The 15,541-nt window shown below is 31.9% G+C and overlaps 2 protein-coding genes and 1 pseudogene across 2 annotated transcripts; 1 reads left to right on the top strand and 2 right to left on the bottom strand.

Moving 5' to 3' along the window:
• The first annotated feature begins 2,319 nt into the window (after window positions 1-2,319).
• Window positions 2,320-7,978, top strand: LOC118037660 (protein DNA-DAMAGE INDUCIBLE 1). Its single transcript, XM_035043708.2, has 16 exons — window positions 2,320-2,554; window positions 2,639-2,671; window positions 3,046-3,176; window positions 3,484-3,592; window positions 3,847-3,963; window positions 4,132-4,197; window positions 4,713-4,775; window positions 4,861-4,905; window positions 5,161-5,222; window positions 5,500-5,593; window positions 6,244-6,336; window positions 6,436-6,505; window positions 6,649-6,719; window positions 7,162-7,219; window positions 7,444-7,469; window positions 7,648-7,978. Exons 1-16 carry the CDS (start codon window positions 2,489-2,491, stop codon window positions 7,774-7,776), a joined length of 1,233 nt encoding a protein of 410 aa, XP_034899599.1. The 5' UTR covers window positions 2,320-2,488; the 3' UTR covers window positions 7,777-7,978.
• A 948-nt stretch (window positions 7,979-8,926) lies between these two features.
• On the bottom strand, window positions 8,927-10,474 carry LOC118037659 (uncharacterized). The gene is made up of 2 exons (XM_035043707.2): window positions 10,355-10,474; window positions 8,927-9,767 (listed from the first exon to the last, which is right to left on the bottom strand). Exon 2 carries the CDS (start codon window positions 9,760-9,762, stop codon window positions 9,091-9,093), a length of 672 nt encoding a protein of 223 aa, XP_034899598.1. The 5' UTR covers window positions 9,763-9,767; window positions 10,355-10,474; the 3' UTR covers window positions 8,927-9,090.
• A 1,304-nt stretch (window positions 10,475-11,778) lies between these two features.
• Window positions 11,779-13,040, bottom strand: LOC118037709 (putative inactive cadmium/zinc-transporting ATPase HMA3; annotated as a pseudogene).
• Between the last annotated feature and the right edge of the window lie 2,501 nt (window positions 13,041-15,541).

Genomic DNA, 15,541 nt, shown 5'->3' with positions numbered 1-15,541 from the left:
AAGATTTCTCCTTACTTTCTAATAAATCTGGATAGTGATGATGTTTATAGCTTGAATATAAAATCTATTTAAATATTCGAGCCAACTTGAATGTATTTCAATTAATTTTACTAATTTTAAATTTAATAACTATGTAAGTTTTTTTTAAAATTTATGAGACTTGAACTATGATATTTAAAAAATAAATCTAAAACTTGATTAATTAAGCTACACTTCATAAAATTAAAATTGAATTTGAGCAAAATATTTTATGCATGAGTGCAGGTGTAAGATTGGAGTCCAAATTTGGTCTTCAAATTAGCCATGATGTAGTGGTTTTCTATGATTTTGAACCTTTTTCATGCATGCTTTTTATCGTAGTGAAAATACGGCATCTAAAAGCGGGAACGGGGAGAAAATATATTTCCATTTGATGGTACAAAAAAAAATAAAAAAAAAGGAAAAAAAAGCTGCGCAGCCCAAACGGCTAGTACTGTCCCTCCTTGTTCTCTCTCCTGCATTTCAATGTTTTATATATATATATATATATATATATATATATATATATATATATATATATATATATATATATAATTTACTTATATATTTTCTGTAAATACACCTTCTAAGCAGGATTAGCTTCACTTTTTCTCTTGAGTGTGATTGGGATGGTGGTTATTTATGCGGTTACAGTTTGTAAAATGTAGGTAACATATATGAATTTTTACTTGTAGTTTTTCGTAATATTTAATATGTGTTTTGGTAAAATTATTGTTGTATTAAAAATAATTTTATTTATGTTTGATAAATAATTTTTGTAAGTGTTTTTATAGTAAAATTACCAAGAAAAATATGTATAAATTTTCATTTTATTAGTAATATTAATATGCATTATTTAGTTATACATTAAAAAAAAATATTGCATTGTAGTTGTTCTTCAATTATCCCATTAAGCTATTTGTTATCCCATCATCAATATTATTCATTTGTTATGCTTTAGAGTTGTCTTGGCTTTGAGAATATTAAACAACATCAACTAAAATATCATTTGTAATAAAATTAGGTTTGCAGGTATATTTTGTAAATATAATGGTTTTTTGAATTTTTTTAAATATAATTATGTAGTATTATTTATGCTACTACAACTTTGACATTGCAGAATAACAGACATACACAATTGAATTGTTTTTTCTGACTTGTTATTTTTGTCCTCGACGCTGAAAATTTTAAAGTAATATCTTGTAGCAAAATAATATAAAAAGCCCTCGTGTAAACAACTTCTTGTAGAAATCTTGGACAACCTCTAGATCACAGTGTTCTTATTTTGATAACTTATGTTTATCCATCTGAAAAGGTGTTCTTATAACATGAAACAACTGAAAGTAACATATAAGGCAAGTAAAAAGAGCAACAACACATAGAAGAAATGCGAAAACAAAACTCTTGAAATTAGTTTACATGACCAATCAAATTACATGAGTTTTTTTAGAGCGTGATTGCGGTTGTTTTTTAAATAATTTTTTATGTTAAAATGCATGTTAATGATTTTTTTTTATTTTTTAAAAATTATTTTTGATACCAGTACATTAAAATGATTTGAAAATGTTAAAAATATATTAATTTAAAATAAATAAAAAAAAAATTTTTTAATTTTTTTTTAAAACACATAAAGATGTGAAGTTCTTTTCATAACCTCCATTAATCCACACCAAATTAGCAAAGAAAGACATGCGCTTTTCCATTTGAAATGATAAAAGACCACTTTAAAATTATACATAAAAAATTTATAAGTCTGGACCTAATTAATAATGAGTATATAAGATAGTACTAACTTCTATTAAAAAGCTATAAATATTTTAGACTTGTTTGTTTTTATATTTTTTTTTTTTTTTAAAAAAATTTAAATTTTTTTAATTTATTTTAAATTGATATTTTTTAGTGTTATTAAATATTTTGATATATTGATATAAAAAATAATTTGTTTTTAAAAAATAAATATTATTTTAATATATTTTTTAATAAAAAATATTTTAAAAAACATTCTAAAGCACAATCCAAATCCAAACTAAATCCTCATAATTTTAGGTAATGTTTAGGAACGTGATTAAACGGCGTTCTCAAAAAATTCAAAAGTTTTTTTTTGTTAAAATTTAATGTGATTTATATTTTTTGGATCGTTTTAATGTGCTAATATTAAAAATAATTTTTAAAAAATAAAAAAATATTATTAACATATATTTTAACATAAAAATATTATTTTAAAAAATAATTACTAGCATACTGTTAAACACACGCTCCTAAAATAACTTAAAGTCTTAAACCAACTTATCTCGCAAGTCACAAAATCGACAAAAGCCCACCTCCTTCTCCTCGAAGAAATCTTTAGCTCCTCGCAACCTTAAATACAAACACTCACTCCTCAGTAAACAAAGAAACGACAGGCAAACACGAAAACCCAGAAAAGAAAAAACACCGAACTACCAAAGAGATCCAATCATATCAAAGAATCATGAGAATCACTGTAATGACAGTAGGTGAACAGATCATATCTCTTGAAGTTGACCCTCATGAATCTGTAATCATTAATCTCTAAACCCCTTTTGTTTATTCCTGTCATTTGAATAATACACATGCTTACCATTCATTTATTTGATTGCAGGTTGAAAACGTGAAAGCTTTACTTGAAGTAGAGGTGAAAGATCTCTCTCTCTCTCTCTCTCTCTCTCTCTCTCTCTCTTATTTGTATGGTGGTTAGAGAAATCGGGTTGCTCGAAATTACTAATCTTGTTTTGAAAAACCCAATTCAAATTTGTTCGTAATGTGTTCATTAATTGGTATATGTTTCTTCTCCGAAGTTTAATTATTGAAAAGTTTCGTATCTTTATTGTTATTGTTGATTTTGTATGGTGTGAGAGCACCCAAAGTTCAGAGCTTTTCCATTTTTGGAATCCAATTCACCTTATTTTTACACTGGACTTGTATAGTTTTAATTGAAGCGTGGTAATTGTACAATTTTGGGTTTGTATTCAAAGTATTGATTTTTATTTTGTTTTGATGTGAGAGTAGACGCAGGTGCCACTCCAGCAGCAGCAGCTCCTATATAATGGGAGGGAGATGAAGAATAATGATAAATTAAGTGCATTGGGTGTTAAGGATGAGGATTTGGTCATGATGGTCTCTAATTCTGCAGCTATTAGGTATTTACACCTTTTTTTTTTGTATTTTTTTACCAGTTAAATTGCTTGCTCGAATTTGACTGTCTTGTTTTTTCCTGGAATTTTGGAACATTGTCTAGGTCTTTTGTAGTTTGGTAACTTTCAGATTGACTGCTGTTGTGATTCATGGAATTTTAGATTTTGGTTTAGTTTTTGTAGTTTATCATTTTAGTTATGGATCCATTTGTTCAATATGGGCATTGGCGATCCTAACATCAGTATATTTGTTTAAATTGTTTCGGCATTCACATTTTCATGCTAAATGATGAAAATCATGCACTTTTTTCAGTGCCCCCTCCAATAATTTTGGCTTAAATCCTGATGGATCTGCTGTGAACCCTGGAGCTTTCCAGCAGCACCTTCGAAGTGATTCTAATACAATGGCTCAACTATTTCAGGTAAGATGGATGATTTTTTTGTTCAGTTTTTCCTTTCACCCTTCTGAATCTGGAGTGTTGTTGAACTTCATGTTGATTTTAATGTTTTAGTTCAGATGAGAAATATCCTGCAATCTGATAACTGATTCCCAGTCGAAAGAAGTTTCATTCTTGGCTTGTCTATAGTGTCCATTGCATGTCTCCTAATCATTTTATTTTTTCTTACAATGGTGCGATAAGTGATTGTCTGATGCCATCAATTTATATCGCAACAGGCTGATCCTGAACTTGCCCAAGTTGTTCTTGGAAATGATCTCGACAAACTGCAGGAACTTCTTAGGCAACGCCATCGCCAAAGATCTGAATTACGACGTCAACGAGAAGAGGAATTTGTGAGTACTAGCTTTTACTGGTGGCTCCCTACGTTATCTATTGCATCATGCCCTTTTATCTTAAGAAAAATATTCCACCATATAATTATGTTATTTCAATTAGAAATCGATTGTAAATGTTGACTGAAGGAGATGATTTACCTACATTCTTTCTGGTTTGGGATATAGGCCCTCCTTGAAGCAGATCCCTTTGACGTAGAGGCACAAAAGAAAATTGAAGCTGCCATTCGTCAGGTGAGTATTATTTAACTCTCTAATGGTAAAGGTGTCAGCAACAACTTACTAAAAGTATTTGGATGCCCGTATCCTTTTGTATTATTTTGGTAACTGTGATTGCACAACTAATGTGAGGTCGAGAATGGGGTTTTTATTGTCTGAAGTTCTAGAAATCAACTCGTATTATTTTGGTAACTGTGATTGCACAACTAATGTGAAGTCAAGAATGGGGTTTTTATTGTCTAAAGTCCTAGAAATCAACTCGTTTTCTTCTTCTTCTTCTTCATGTTTTGTTCTTTTTTAAAAAAGTGGTTATATGCTATGCAAGGACATGATGCGTGTCTTGCCCCTCCATTTCTGGGAGATGAATTCTTTATTATGGTTGCAATAAAGCAATATATATAGCCTTTTGTTTTTAGTTTCCACTCAAAGGCTTCCACTACTGATTATCATGGCATGCGTTATTTTTTTCCAGATGCTTTTTTCTGTCAGTCTGTTTTGATGTTTTCCATTCCTGCTAATTCCAAATGCAGAAAGGAATTGACGAGAACTGGGCAGCGGCCTTGGAATACAACCCTGAAGCTTTTGCCAGGGTGGTATGTATGCTTTTCAACCTCGTGCAATACAATTGAAGTTTGATTATTGGCTCTTAAATTTCAAGTTTCTTCTTTAACCTTTCAGATTATGTTGTATGTTGACATGGAGGTTAATGGTGTCCCTTTAAAGGTAGAGACAGTCTTGTAATCTTCTTTCAATACATAGTGTTTGATGTGTTGTCCTTGTATTCTTTCAACATAATCATGTTTTGCGTGTTTTTCTTGTAATCTTCATTTATTCCCCAAAACAGATCTCATCGTAGACTAGGACCACCACTGAATTTTTCTGCACGGTTTGATCAGTTTTCTCATGTGGGCATTGAGCTTCTGTGATTATGGATCAAGCAAAACCTTGTAGATATACTGATTTCTCTTTTTGTTTCAGGCATTTGTTGATAGTGGTGCTCAGTCCACGATAATATCAAAAAGCTGTGCCGAGCGATGCGGGTATGTGCTATTCTCATGTACTTGTTCCTTTTCTATTGGTAAATTTTTGAGGTTACATCCATCCAAGTCCTTTATGTTTTCTTGTCAAGTTATCTCTTAAATAGCAACCTGGGTTTTGACTGCCTGCATGCTTCTAATTAGCATTATTTTGATTCTATCAAGTGGACATATCTTAATTTAACGCTTGCTTACAGTTCATTTTCATTAGTGATGTTCACATACTCGCAAGAGATTAACATGGAGGGTAACCTGTTTTGTTGTTGGCATGTCTATTCAGATTGTTGAGACTTCTAGATCAACGATACAAAGGCATTGCTCATGGAGTTGGACAATCGGAGATATTGGGTCGTATTCATGTAGCTCCAATCAAGGTATATTCATCGGGAATTCGGTATATCATCGGGGAATCATTTCTTGCTTAAAGTCACTTGTAGTCATACATGCAGTTTCTACTTACTGTCATTCAGTGTGTGTACATGCTTGTTTAAATGTATGTGTTTGCAGAGACACTTGTTTCTGTGTAAGGCTATTTTACAGTTTGTCTTGCACAAGCAAGACGATTATTCTTCTATTATTTTCAAAGTACTTTTAACATGAGAAATAAGTGAGAAACAGCTATTTATCAATTCTTAATCCAATACTGGCTGTTTGGTTATACATGGATACTTTGACCGATTTGTACTCTTTATCTCCTCTTCTTTGGGATTTACATTTTTATATTTGATAATTAACCACTTTCGCTTCTCTCCCAATTTGTATCTCTATTATTTTTCTTACAAAAGTTTGTACAGTTGTTAAAATTGTTCAAGGTTATTGGGCATGCATACTTTGACGTGCATGCAGATTTTTTATCTCTTTATGCTCATATTTCTCCTTTGTATGATCAAGTATTGCACCTCTCTGTTTAACTGAAGAACTTTTCCTGTGATATCTTTTGTTCATCATGTTTTACTGTCACTCTCAAAACACTATGCTTGAAGCTGATTCTAATCTCCTTGTTTTCTTCTTTTTATTCCTCTAGATTGGGAATATATTTTATCCTTGTTCCTTCATGGTACTGGATGCTCCTAACATGGAATTCCTCTTTGGGCTTGATATGCTCCGCAAGCACCAGGTAGCACCATCACTTTGTCTTGTATTGATGGCAATTTGGACCTTTGGCTTTTGAAGTTTACCTGGATGAATTTGTTCTAATTTTAGCCTGTTCATGCAGTGTATTATTGATTTAAAGGAGAATGTTTTGAGAATGGGTGGTGGAGAAGTTTCTGTACCATTTCTGCAAGGTTGATCTTCTGTATTTGACTTTTTTTTTTTGTAAAGATGACCCTTTTTCTTCTATATGCTTGATTTCTTTCAGTTATTTGATAAAGCATTTAAGTGGTCAATTTTTTTTTCCACTCGAGAACTTAAAGCTGTGTTGTTTCAGAAAAGGACATTCCTTCTCGTTTTCTTGATGAAGAGAGGTATTCAAAAGAAGCAACCAGCTCTGGAAACCCAGTAAGTCTTGTCTTAATTATATTTTATTCCTGAAATAGATCCTTGTTACTGATAGGTTGCTATTTTATCTGATTTTTTGAGCTGTTTTCAAACACTAAAGAAATACCCTCCTCTTTGAGCCGGTTGTTTACTTTAGTTTTGGATAATTTCTGAAATGGATACTATACTTGTGTATAAGGATGTAGTTGTTTATGTAACTGAAGTTCTTGATGGGATTGCTTTATTTTGCTTGTGAAACAAGAATGATGGGCTTTGCAGAAGAGAAAACGCATAGAGTTACATTCCTGTATTTCAAGCAATATCTAGGAGTTTTACAGAAGAGAAAAGCTTAGAATATCATGGTTATCTCAAACATAAATCATATGATTTTATGAATTGATGCTGACATCTGCTACTAATTTAAAAGCTAAAGTTTTGTCTTTGATCCATCTTGATTTTTCAGGTGACATCAGGAACAACAGTGAAGAAGAATGATCCACCAGCTGGAGGTCAATCTTCTGGTTAGTTCTTGTGATATGATATATGATGTTGTCTAGGATACATTCTGCTGGTATTTTCAACATGAATTACCTGTTCAATTATAAGTAATCTAACTAATTTGCTGGGTTATAAATTATGCAACTGTAGATAGCTGTGTTTTAATCATCACAGGTCTGTCTTAGATTACCTAGGCTGTCAATGAATTTGATTTCCTAACTAAATCTTTTCCCTTGGTGTTCCACAGGAATTGCACCTGGTGGCGCTACACAGGTAAAAAGAATCAACATTTGGTTCATCTTTCTGCTTTGTTTCCTGTGGGAAATTTAGTCTGAGCTTTTACTTGAACAGTTGTTTCCTTCAGTATTCTCAAGCTGATCACGCATTCTGTTAAAATCTATCAAGCCAATTTGAATGTCAATAATAGTTTTCTCTCATATTGGCTGGCCAGGGACCTGACTTTGAAGCCAAAGTTGCAAAGCTTGTTGAGCTAGGGTTCGGAAGAGAGACAGTTATACAAGCTCTTAGATTATTTGATGGAAATGAAGAACAGGCTGCTGGATTTCTTTTTGGCGGCTGAAGATTAACTTGTTTTTCAACGATTATTCATTGTGGGAACCATATTCATTTTGGTAATCTAATAACTTTACAATTGAAGAAGCTTTGTACCAAACAGAATTTGATTTGAACAATCTATACCCTCAAAACAGGTCTTGGAATTCAAATGAGAAGCAGACTGAGTGGCCGGTGGCCCTCAAAAAGTTTGATTTTTGTTCTTTAAATTAATTTTTTTTTTTTTGGATGGATTAGAAGTTAATATTAAAAAATAAATTTTAAAAAATAAAAAATATTATTTTTATTATATTTTAAAATAAAAAATATTTTAAAAAATAATCGGTATAACAATGTTTTACTGTGCGGTTTTAAAAAAAAAAATAAAAAAAAATTAGAAATTATAGTTTTTTATAACTAAAATTTTTTAAAAAGAGTTCATTGGGATTGGGATTATATTATGTATGTTACAATACTTTGGGATAAAATATAATTTTAACTATACTTCACTATATTCCTAAACGGGAACCTGAATAGAAACCAGACCCTTATTAGAAATCGGTGACCTCAGGCCTTGGATTACAAGGATGCGGCTTTACAACCTCCCCTATTCTTTGCAGAATTAAGAGATTGGCAATAAAGCCTGATAAATTTGAGCTTCTGGAAATCGTTATGAGAACGAAAGAGTTGCTTTGTGCATCATCCAAGATGAATTTATTTCTTGCCTTGCGATTGCCTGAAAACTGCCTCTTGACCTAAAGGACCAGATTCATGTAGTATTAATTTTTCTTTTGAAGTGATTTGCATAGAGTTATACCGTTACCAGGTTAAGCAACCGGTTTCCAAATCTAAAGCAAAAACTCAATCATGAATTATATTATGAAAGCTCAATCTACTACATGGCCATGGAGCTTTTCAATCGACAACATTCCCTATTGGAAACACACAAGCTACAATGCAGTTGCAAGTTTAATAGCAATAAAATTTTACGAAGCCCTAATTCAAGTTCTCAAGCTATTCCATGCAGGAGCAAAATTGCTGATGGAAGACAGGAATAAAAGGCATAAATACTTGATGATTTATTGTTTTAGGATAGGCCATATCAACAGTAATGCACTCCGAATAGTTCGAGCAGCAAGCTTACTGAATAGAGTTGAGCTGTTAACAGCAAAATCATCGGTACAAAAACAACCATTGGCATAGGTATAAGCATAAATGAAGTTAAATCCATTGAAAGTACAAAACGAAAAATGAATTCCTTGGTTTTTGACAGCTGATTTGACATCCCCACCCAAAAATTTCATGTCGAATTACACTATGGTACTCAGCACCACAAAAATGATTAAAATCTCTCTGCCAATCTAGCCGTAACTTGTCTAAGTTTTGAGTATACCTTTCCAGCAGGGGACCCTAAGATGAGGCTGCAAAGAGAATCCCTTGCAACTTTGATATTTTGAAAAGATCCTAATATGTGAATCTTGGTGTCAGCAATCACAATCCTTGTCTTGGTAGCGTTTTCAATGGCAAACTTTGTTTTGCCACCTTTACCAGACAGTCTCCCAATGGCTCGAGACAAATGCTCACCTCGTAGTGTTTTAACATCCTTAATTTCAAAAGATTCAACATAGAGCTCGTCCAGACGCAGAAGAGCAATGGCATCTATCACATCAAAACCTAACATGAAAGCATGCACAAAATCTGCACACTTTTGTAGGTTACTTACGTCAGGTGTGTCTGATCTAGTTTTCAATTCAACCTTTCTGGCTTTGAGGTTCATACGGACATCAATCTTCATTTGCTCATATACGGGAGTGTAGATTTCCATCCATGCTTTTTTAAGGGGTGAATACCGATGCGGTGGGACCGAGACTTTTCTAAACTGAACTCGACCATCAGACATCTCATGAGCTTTCAAAGGCTCAAACTTTGGCTTTGCAGGCAAAGTGCCCTCAGACTTCTGTTCACGTGGAGCTATTTCAACTTCCATTGGTGCAGGGGCTTTGCTAGACTGCATTCTAACTGCACCGAATGAACACCAAACTTGGGATATTAGATACAAGTTCAAGACGGAATCTTCTTCAACTTATGAAAATAAGTAAAAAGTTTGATTTATGAGAACAAGATGAATAAGTATAAACATAATTATTCAATTTGCTGTAAGACCGTGATTATCATTAAGATTAACATAAACATATACCATGATTTAATCATTAAGATTAACGTAAACATTGAAACTACAGAACACCATATTAGATACATAATATTCTTAAATTTTCTCAAAAATCAAAGAAAAAACAGAAACAAGTGTATCAATTTACCATACAAAACAATACAAAAAATCCAGGATATACACTAGCATTGACCATTACATCAAAACGCTAATCCTCAAAGTTACATTTATTTCACAAGTCAAATCAATTGAACATACAAAACCTCAAAAACAGAACTCAAAAAACCAAACCCTTCAAAGAAAGTTTTCATCTTTCCATAGAAGTTTAGATTTTTCCCATCAACCAAACAAAGAAAACATAAAATCGATACAAGTTAATTTTTTTTTTTGTAATCCAATAAGAAACAGTACAGAAACGAAAAAGAAAAGCACTTACCTTGTAGTTTTGATACTATGAAATTCAACGCAGTCTCCTTGCAGTCGCTCTCTGCTTGGGCTGCAGAGGTTGGAAATCTCCAAAGGGTTAAGATTAGGGTTTTGTCAAATAAAAGGAGCAAATCACGTGGCTATATAGGTATTTTTATATGCTTGTAAATACAACGCCGTTTTGTCTCCTTTTTGTTGAGTGGGCTTTACCTTGTTTAGAGGCCTAACTTATAAATCCAAACTGATTTTCTAACTAGCTTTATTGCGTGTTTGGCAGTGTGGTAGCGGTTGCTTTTCAAATAGCTTTTCGTGCCGAAAAGCATACAAATGATGTTTTTTTATTTTTTAAAAATCATTTTTGACATCAGCACATCAAAACGATCCAGAAAGTACAACCGTCACTCAATTTTAGCAAAAAAAAAAAAAAAAATTTGAATTTTTACAAAACGCCGGTTTGGCAGCAATGCCAAACAGGCTCTTAGATTAGTAGGTTAATCTAATTTTTTTAAAAATAAAATGTTAAAATTGTTTTTAATTTTTTTAAGTTAACCAATTTTTTTTTTATTAATATGGATATCCGGGTCAGTTTGTGTATATCTTGACTTATCCCTCGAATCCTAAAATTAATAACCATATAAACTTTTAATAGTTATCATATTAATAATTATATGTTTCAAACTTAAAACTATAAAGGAAGAAAACCTCTTGGACTCAAGCTTCTATCACTGGATCATAACGAGTTTTTGATTAAGCGGGTTATTGATTAATCTAATTTCTTAATTAGCATTATTCTTTTATTTTTATAAAATTTAGCTTAAATTATATTCTAATTGGACTTAGTCAAAATTTGTTTAACTACACGAAAAATATCAAATTTAGCTATTCAATTGTGATATTCTATATTAAATTCCCATTGAATTTGCATACACAAATGCTCTGATTTAGTTTAGTTAATACTGATCCACATCTTCAAGTTGAAAATGAAAGACTTGGTTTGATAATTAAGAAAATATGTTAAGATATTCTTGAACTAATTAAGATTTAAACCTTAAACCAAGATGTTAAAAGAGGTTGAAGAATTGGACTAAATCTCCTTGCGTAAAATTTGGCAAATGGGAGACTTTGAGCTGTTGTCTGCTGATGAGATCAATGGCTGGAAAATGTTACTTTTCAATGTTTTTATCGTTCCTTCTCAAGGAAAACTACTTCAAAGGAAAAGATTGAATGGTCCAACAGCTTCTGATTTGTCCACTCTTTCACTTCCAGGTTCCAGCTAAATCCAGTACGATGCAGGCAGCCTTCTGTAATAGATTCAGAAACAACTCCAGCTTTTCCACAGACATGAATGTCGGATTTATATTCATAATGTGGAAAAACAAGCAGGAAAACTTGAATGAATGTCGAGATTTTAGGTGTTATTAAATCCGGTCTAGCTTAACAGGTGTTCACTGGATTAAGAGACAGGATAAGAGCACATGGACATGCACTGACTAAAACAACCAGTGCTAAGTAAAACCAGTGATCACGGTTATGAACTCGTAATTCTAATGGAATCACTGCTACGCAAGCCGGCATGAATATCACCGCTGCAAATCTGAACAAGGAACTAAAATGAAAACTTTCCCACAAAATGAAAGGTAGGATTGTCTAGCAATGGAGCTGACGATTCATTCTAAAAGAATGATGCGAAGGGCTGTGTCCAAATACTCGTTCTCGGTACTCTACTTCAGTGAAAGCCTATATAACTGGATGAGTAATTGGACTGCAGTATGCCTAACCTGGAGTATAGTACTGAGCAAATTTGTCTATGAATCTTTGAGTTTTAGACTTGCTGTTTCGAGCTTCTTCCACAAGCTTTTCCATTTTAGCCACCACACAGTCTTCAGCTAAAGCGGTAGTTCTAACACCCCATTACCACCAAAGCCAAAATGCATTCAAAAACAATTCATAGTGTCAGAGAGAAGTATTGACACAATTTAAGTTAATAGTTCCAACCCACACTATGGAATCCACTTGTTTGCAACCGGAAATGACTCTCCAGTTAAAGTTTTCTCATCCGCTTCACAATTTTCTCCATCAATTGGTATAGCTTCACCAGCCTTAACTGCAAGAACAGTGTTTAACATGACCTCATCAGCATCTACTTCTTCCCTAGTGTCGCACATGGACACGCAACATCATGGCGTCAATTAGGAGTAGCCACCTAGCTAATTGTTTGGTTCAAGGTGGCTAGGAAAACTCGGGTGTATTGATCTTGTTAGAGATTCGAGAGTAATGGACTGGTTGTGGCTAGAGAAGATACTAGCACTCCTAGCGTACTTTACTTGAGGTAAGATGCTTTGTGGTTGATATGGTTTAGAGGTTTTAACGGTTGTCCATATACAAGCTTCTCTTATGGCATTTATAATTATTTCAATAATCGTCTTAACCATATAAAATGATAAACACATGATGTATTTATTGAATAAGTAAGATAGGAGTCTTGATCAAGGCAAGAACATAGGCTCTCCAAGACGATTGACCTGAAGGGGAGAAGGAAGGCTCATTCTGCTACACACCGGCACTTAGTCTCAAAGAAGAAACAATTACTTGGCTCAATATCCTTGGCACATCAAACACTCCTTTGCACAGCAATGCCGAGTTTGCCATGGTGGTGATGCAATGCTGTCCTCATTTACCATTTTTTGTCTTTCTGCTCATCAGACATGTACATGCTTCATTTAAGGAAACTATCTATACACAACCGCACTAAGTTATTTCCGCTTCTGCTTCTTTTTTATTTATAATAGTCGAGTATTATTATAGAAAGGTGGTAGAGCCAAAATTAGAGGCTAGCTAGCATAAAAGAAAAACAGAGGACAAGGGGGGGATAATAACATATCCAACCTTTTGGGCCTATTTGCTATAACGAATCTCTAATCAAACCCTAACATCTGTACGCAAAGCTTTTTTTAATTTGTGTTCAATGGATTGAGAGCCGGGAGAGGTGTTATTAAATCCGGTATGGTTTAACGGGTCAACTTAATCATACAAAAATTTTAGTATTTTACTCTCAAACTAGGTTTTATTAAACTGGATAGGAGCTGACTCGATTAAATTATATTAATCTATTAGGTCAACATATGATCTAGTTAAAATCCAAGTGAAACTAGATTTGACTTTTCAAATATTTTTTAAAATGACTTTGTTATAATTTTTTAAAAAATATATCTTAAAATAATATTATTTTAAATTGAATCACTCAAATAAGTATAATGAGAGACAAAAGAGAAAGAAAGAAAGATAAAGTAGTCCCTAAAAATAGTATAAAAAATACAATAGTGTGAGATAGATGAGAGAACATATATGGACTCATTTTTATTAACTAAATAAACTTATGTTAAAAAGTTATAACTATTAATATTAAATTCAAAATACATACATATTGCACATATTTAAATATGTTAAGTGGTTTAATAAATTGGATTTTGACTGGATTGACTAAATTGTGGATTGATTTATTTGGTTAATCAGGTTTGATTGAGTCAATTTTCACTTGAGTTTTTTAAAACTTGAATCAAGTTAGGTTCCAGATTAACTTATAAATCTTGAATCTAATTTAATAATGATGATTAAAACATACAACATCATAGAAAAAAAATAATTGAATTGCATAAAAGTAATTAACTAAAAACTTGTATTCTTCTTATAAAGTTACCCCATGTCAGTTTTTTTTTTTTTTAATGGAAAAACATGAATAAAAGGTTAACGATAGGAAGCTTACTTTGCATGACAATTATGGATACATAAGTCTTGCTATTTTCTTTATGGAAATGAACAACAAAGGATAATATTTTATTTCTTTATGCAATTAAGGATAATATTTCTAAAATACTTCTTGTTATTGTCATGACAATAAGTCTTTTATTTTGTTTTTCTTTCTATAGTTCTTATCAGTCTATTTTTTGTAACACAGTCAACACGTAAGATGGATAGGAATTTGCAGTGTGAGATGGGTTTGTGAGACTATTATCGTTTGCATTTTTTCATGATATAGGCCAGTGGGATGGTCCATGAAACCATTGTTATCAAATGTTTTTTTGTTTTTTCTACGAGACAGGTTCATGAGATCATTGCTCTATAAGCTTGAGAAGGGGTAATATGCTTTAATTTCAGCATTAATCAACTCCTGATATCTTTCATTTTATATATATTAAAAGTAAATATTAAAACTAATTATATTAGTTAGTTATAATTATTCTAACTAATTCATATTTATTTTGGTATTAAAATATATATTGCACATATTTAAATATGTTATGTGATTTAATAAATTGAATTCTAACTGAGTTGATTTGATTATGGATTGATTTATATTATTGATAAGGTTTGATTGAGTCAACTCTTACTTGAATTTTGTAAAATCTGAATCAAGTTATGTTTCATATTAACTTGTCAACCTTAAATCTAATTTAATGATGATGATTAAAACAACATCTTAGAAAAAATAAATTGAATTGCATAAAAGTAATTAATCGAAAACTTGTATTCTTCTTATAAAGTTACCTAATGTTTTATGGAAAAATATGAATAAAAGGTTAATGCTAGGAAGCTGACTTTGCATGATAATGATGGATACATAAGACTTGCTACTTTCATTATGGAAATAGCGTGTGGAAAATCATGCCTTAATTTTGATGGTGATAGCAAAATCAAACAGTATCGTTGATAAAATGAACCACAAATAATAAATATTTCTAAAATACTTCTTGTCATTGTCATGAAAATAAGTCTTCTTTTTATTTTTAAAGTACTTATCGATCTATTTTTTGTAACACAATCAACAAGTAAGATGGATAGGAATTTGCAGTGTCAGATGGGCCTGTGAGACCATTGCTATCTGTATTTTTTCTACAATGTGGGTTAGTGGGATGGTTTGTAAGATCATTATCATTTGTATTTTTTTCACGATATAGACCAGTGGGATGGTCCATGAAACCATTGCTATCAAGTGTTTTTTGCTTTTTCTACGAGATGGATCCATGAGACCATTGCCTCATAAGCTTGAGGAGGGGTAATATGCTTTAATTTCAACATTAATCAACTCTTAATATCTTTCATTATATATATATATATATATATATATATATATATATATTAAAAGTACATATTGAAACCTATTATATTAGTTATAATTATTCTAACTAATTCATATTTA

Source organism: Populus alba, chromosome 1, assembly GCF_005239225.2.
Source record: "Populus alba chromosome 1, ASM523922v2, whole genome shotgun sequence".
Taxonomy (NCBI): Eukaryota; Viridiplantae; Streptophyta; class Magnoliopsida; order Malpighiales; family Salicaceae; genus Populus; species Populus alba.
The sequence above is the reverse complement of the archived record's forward strand: the minus strand, read 5'-3'. Positions and strand labels throughout refer to the sequence as shown.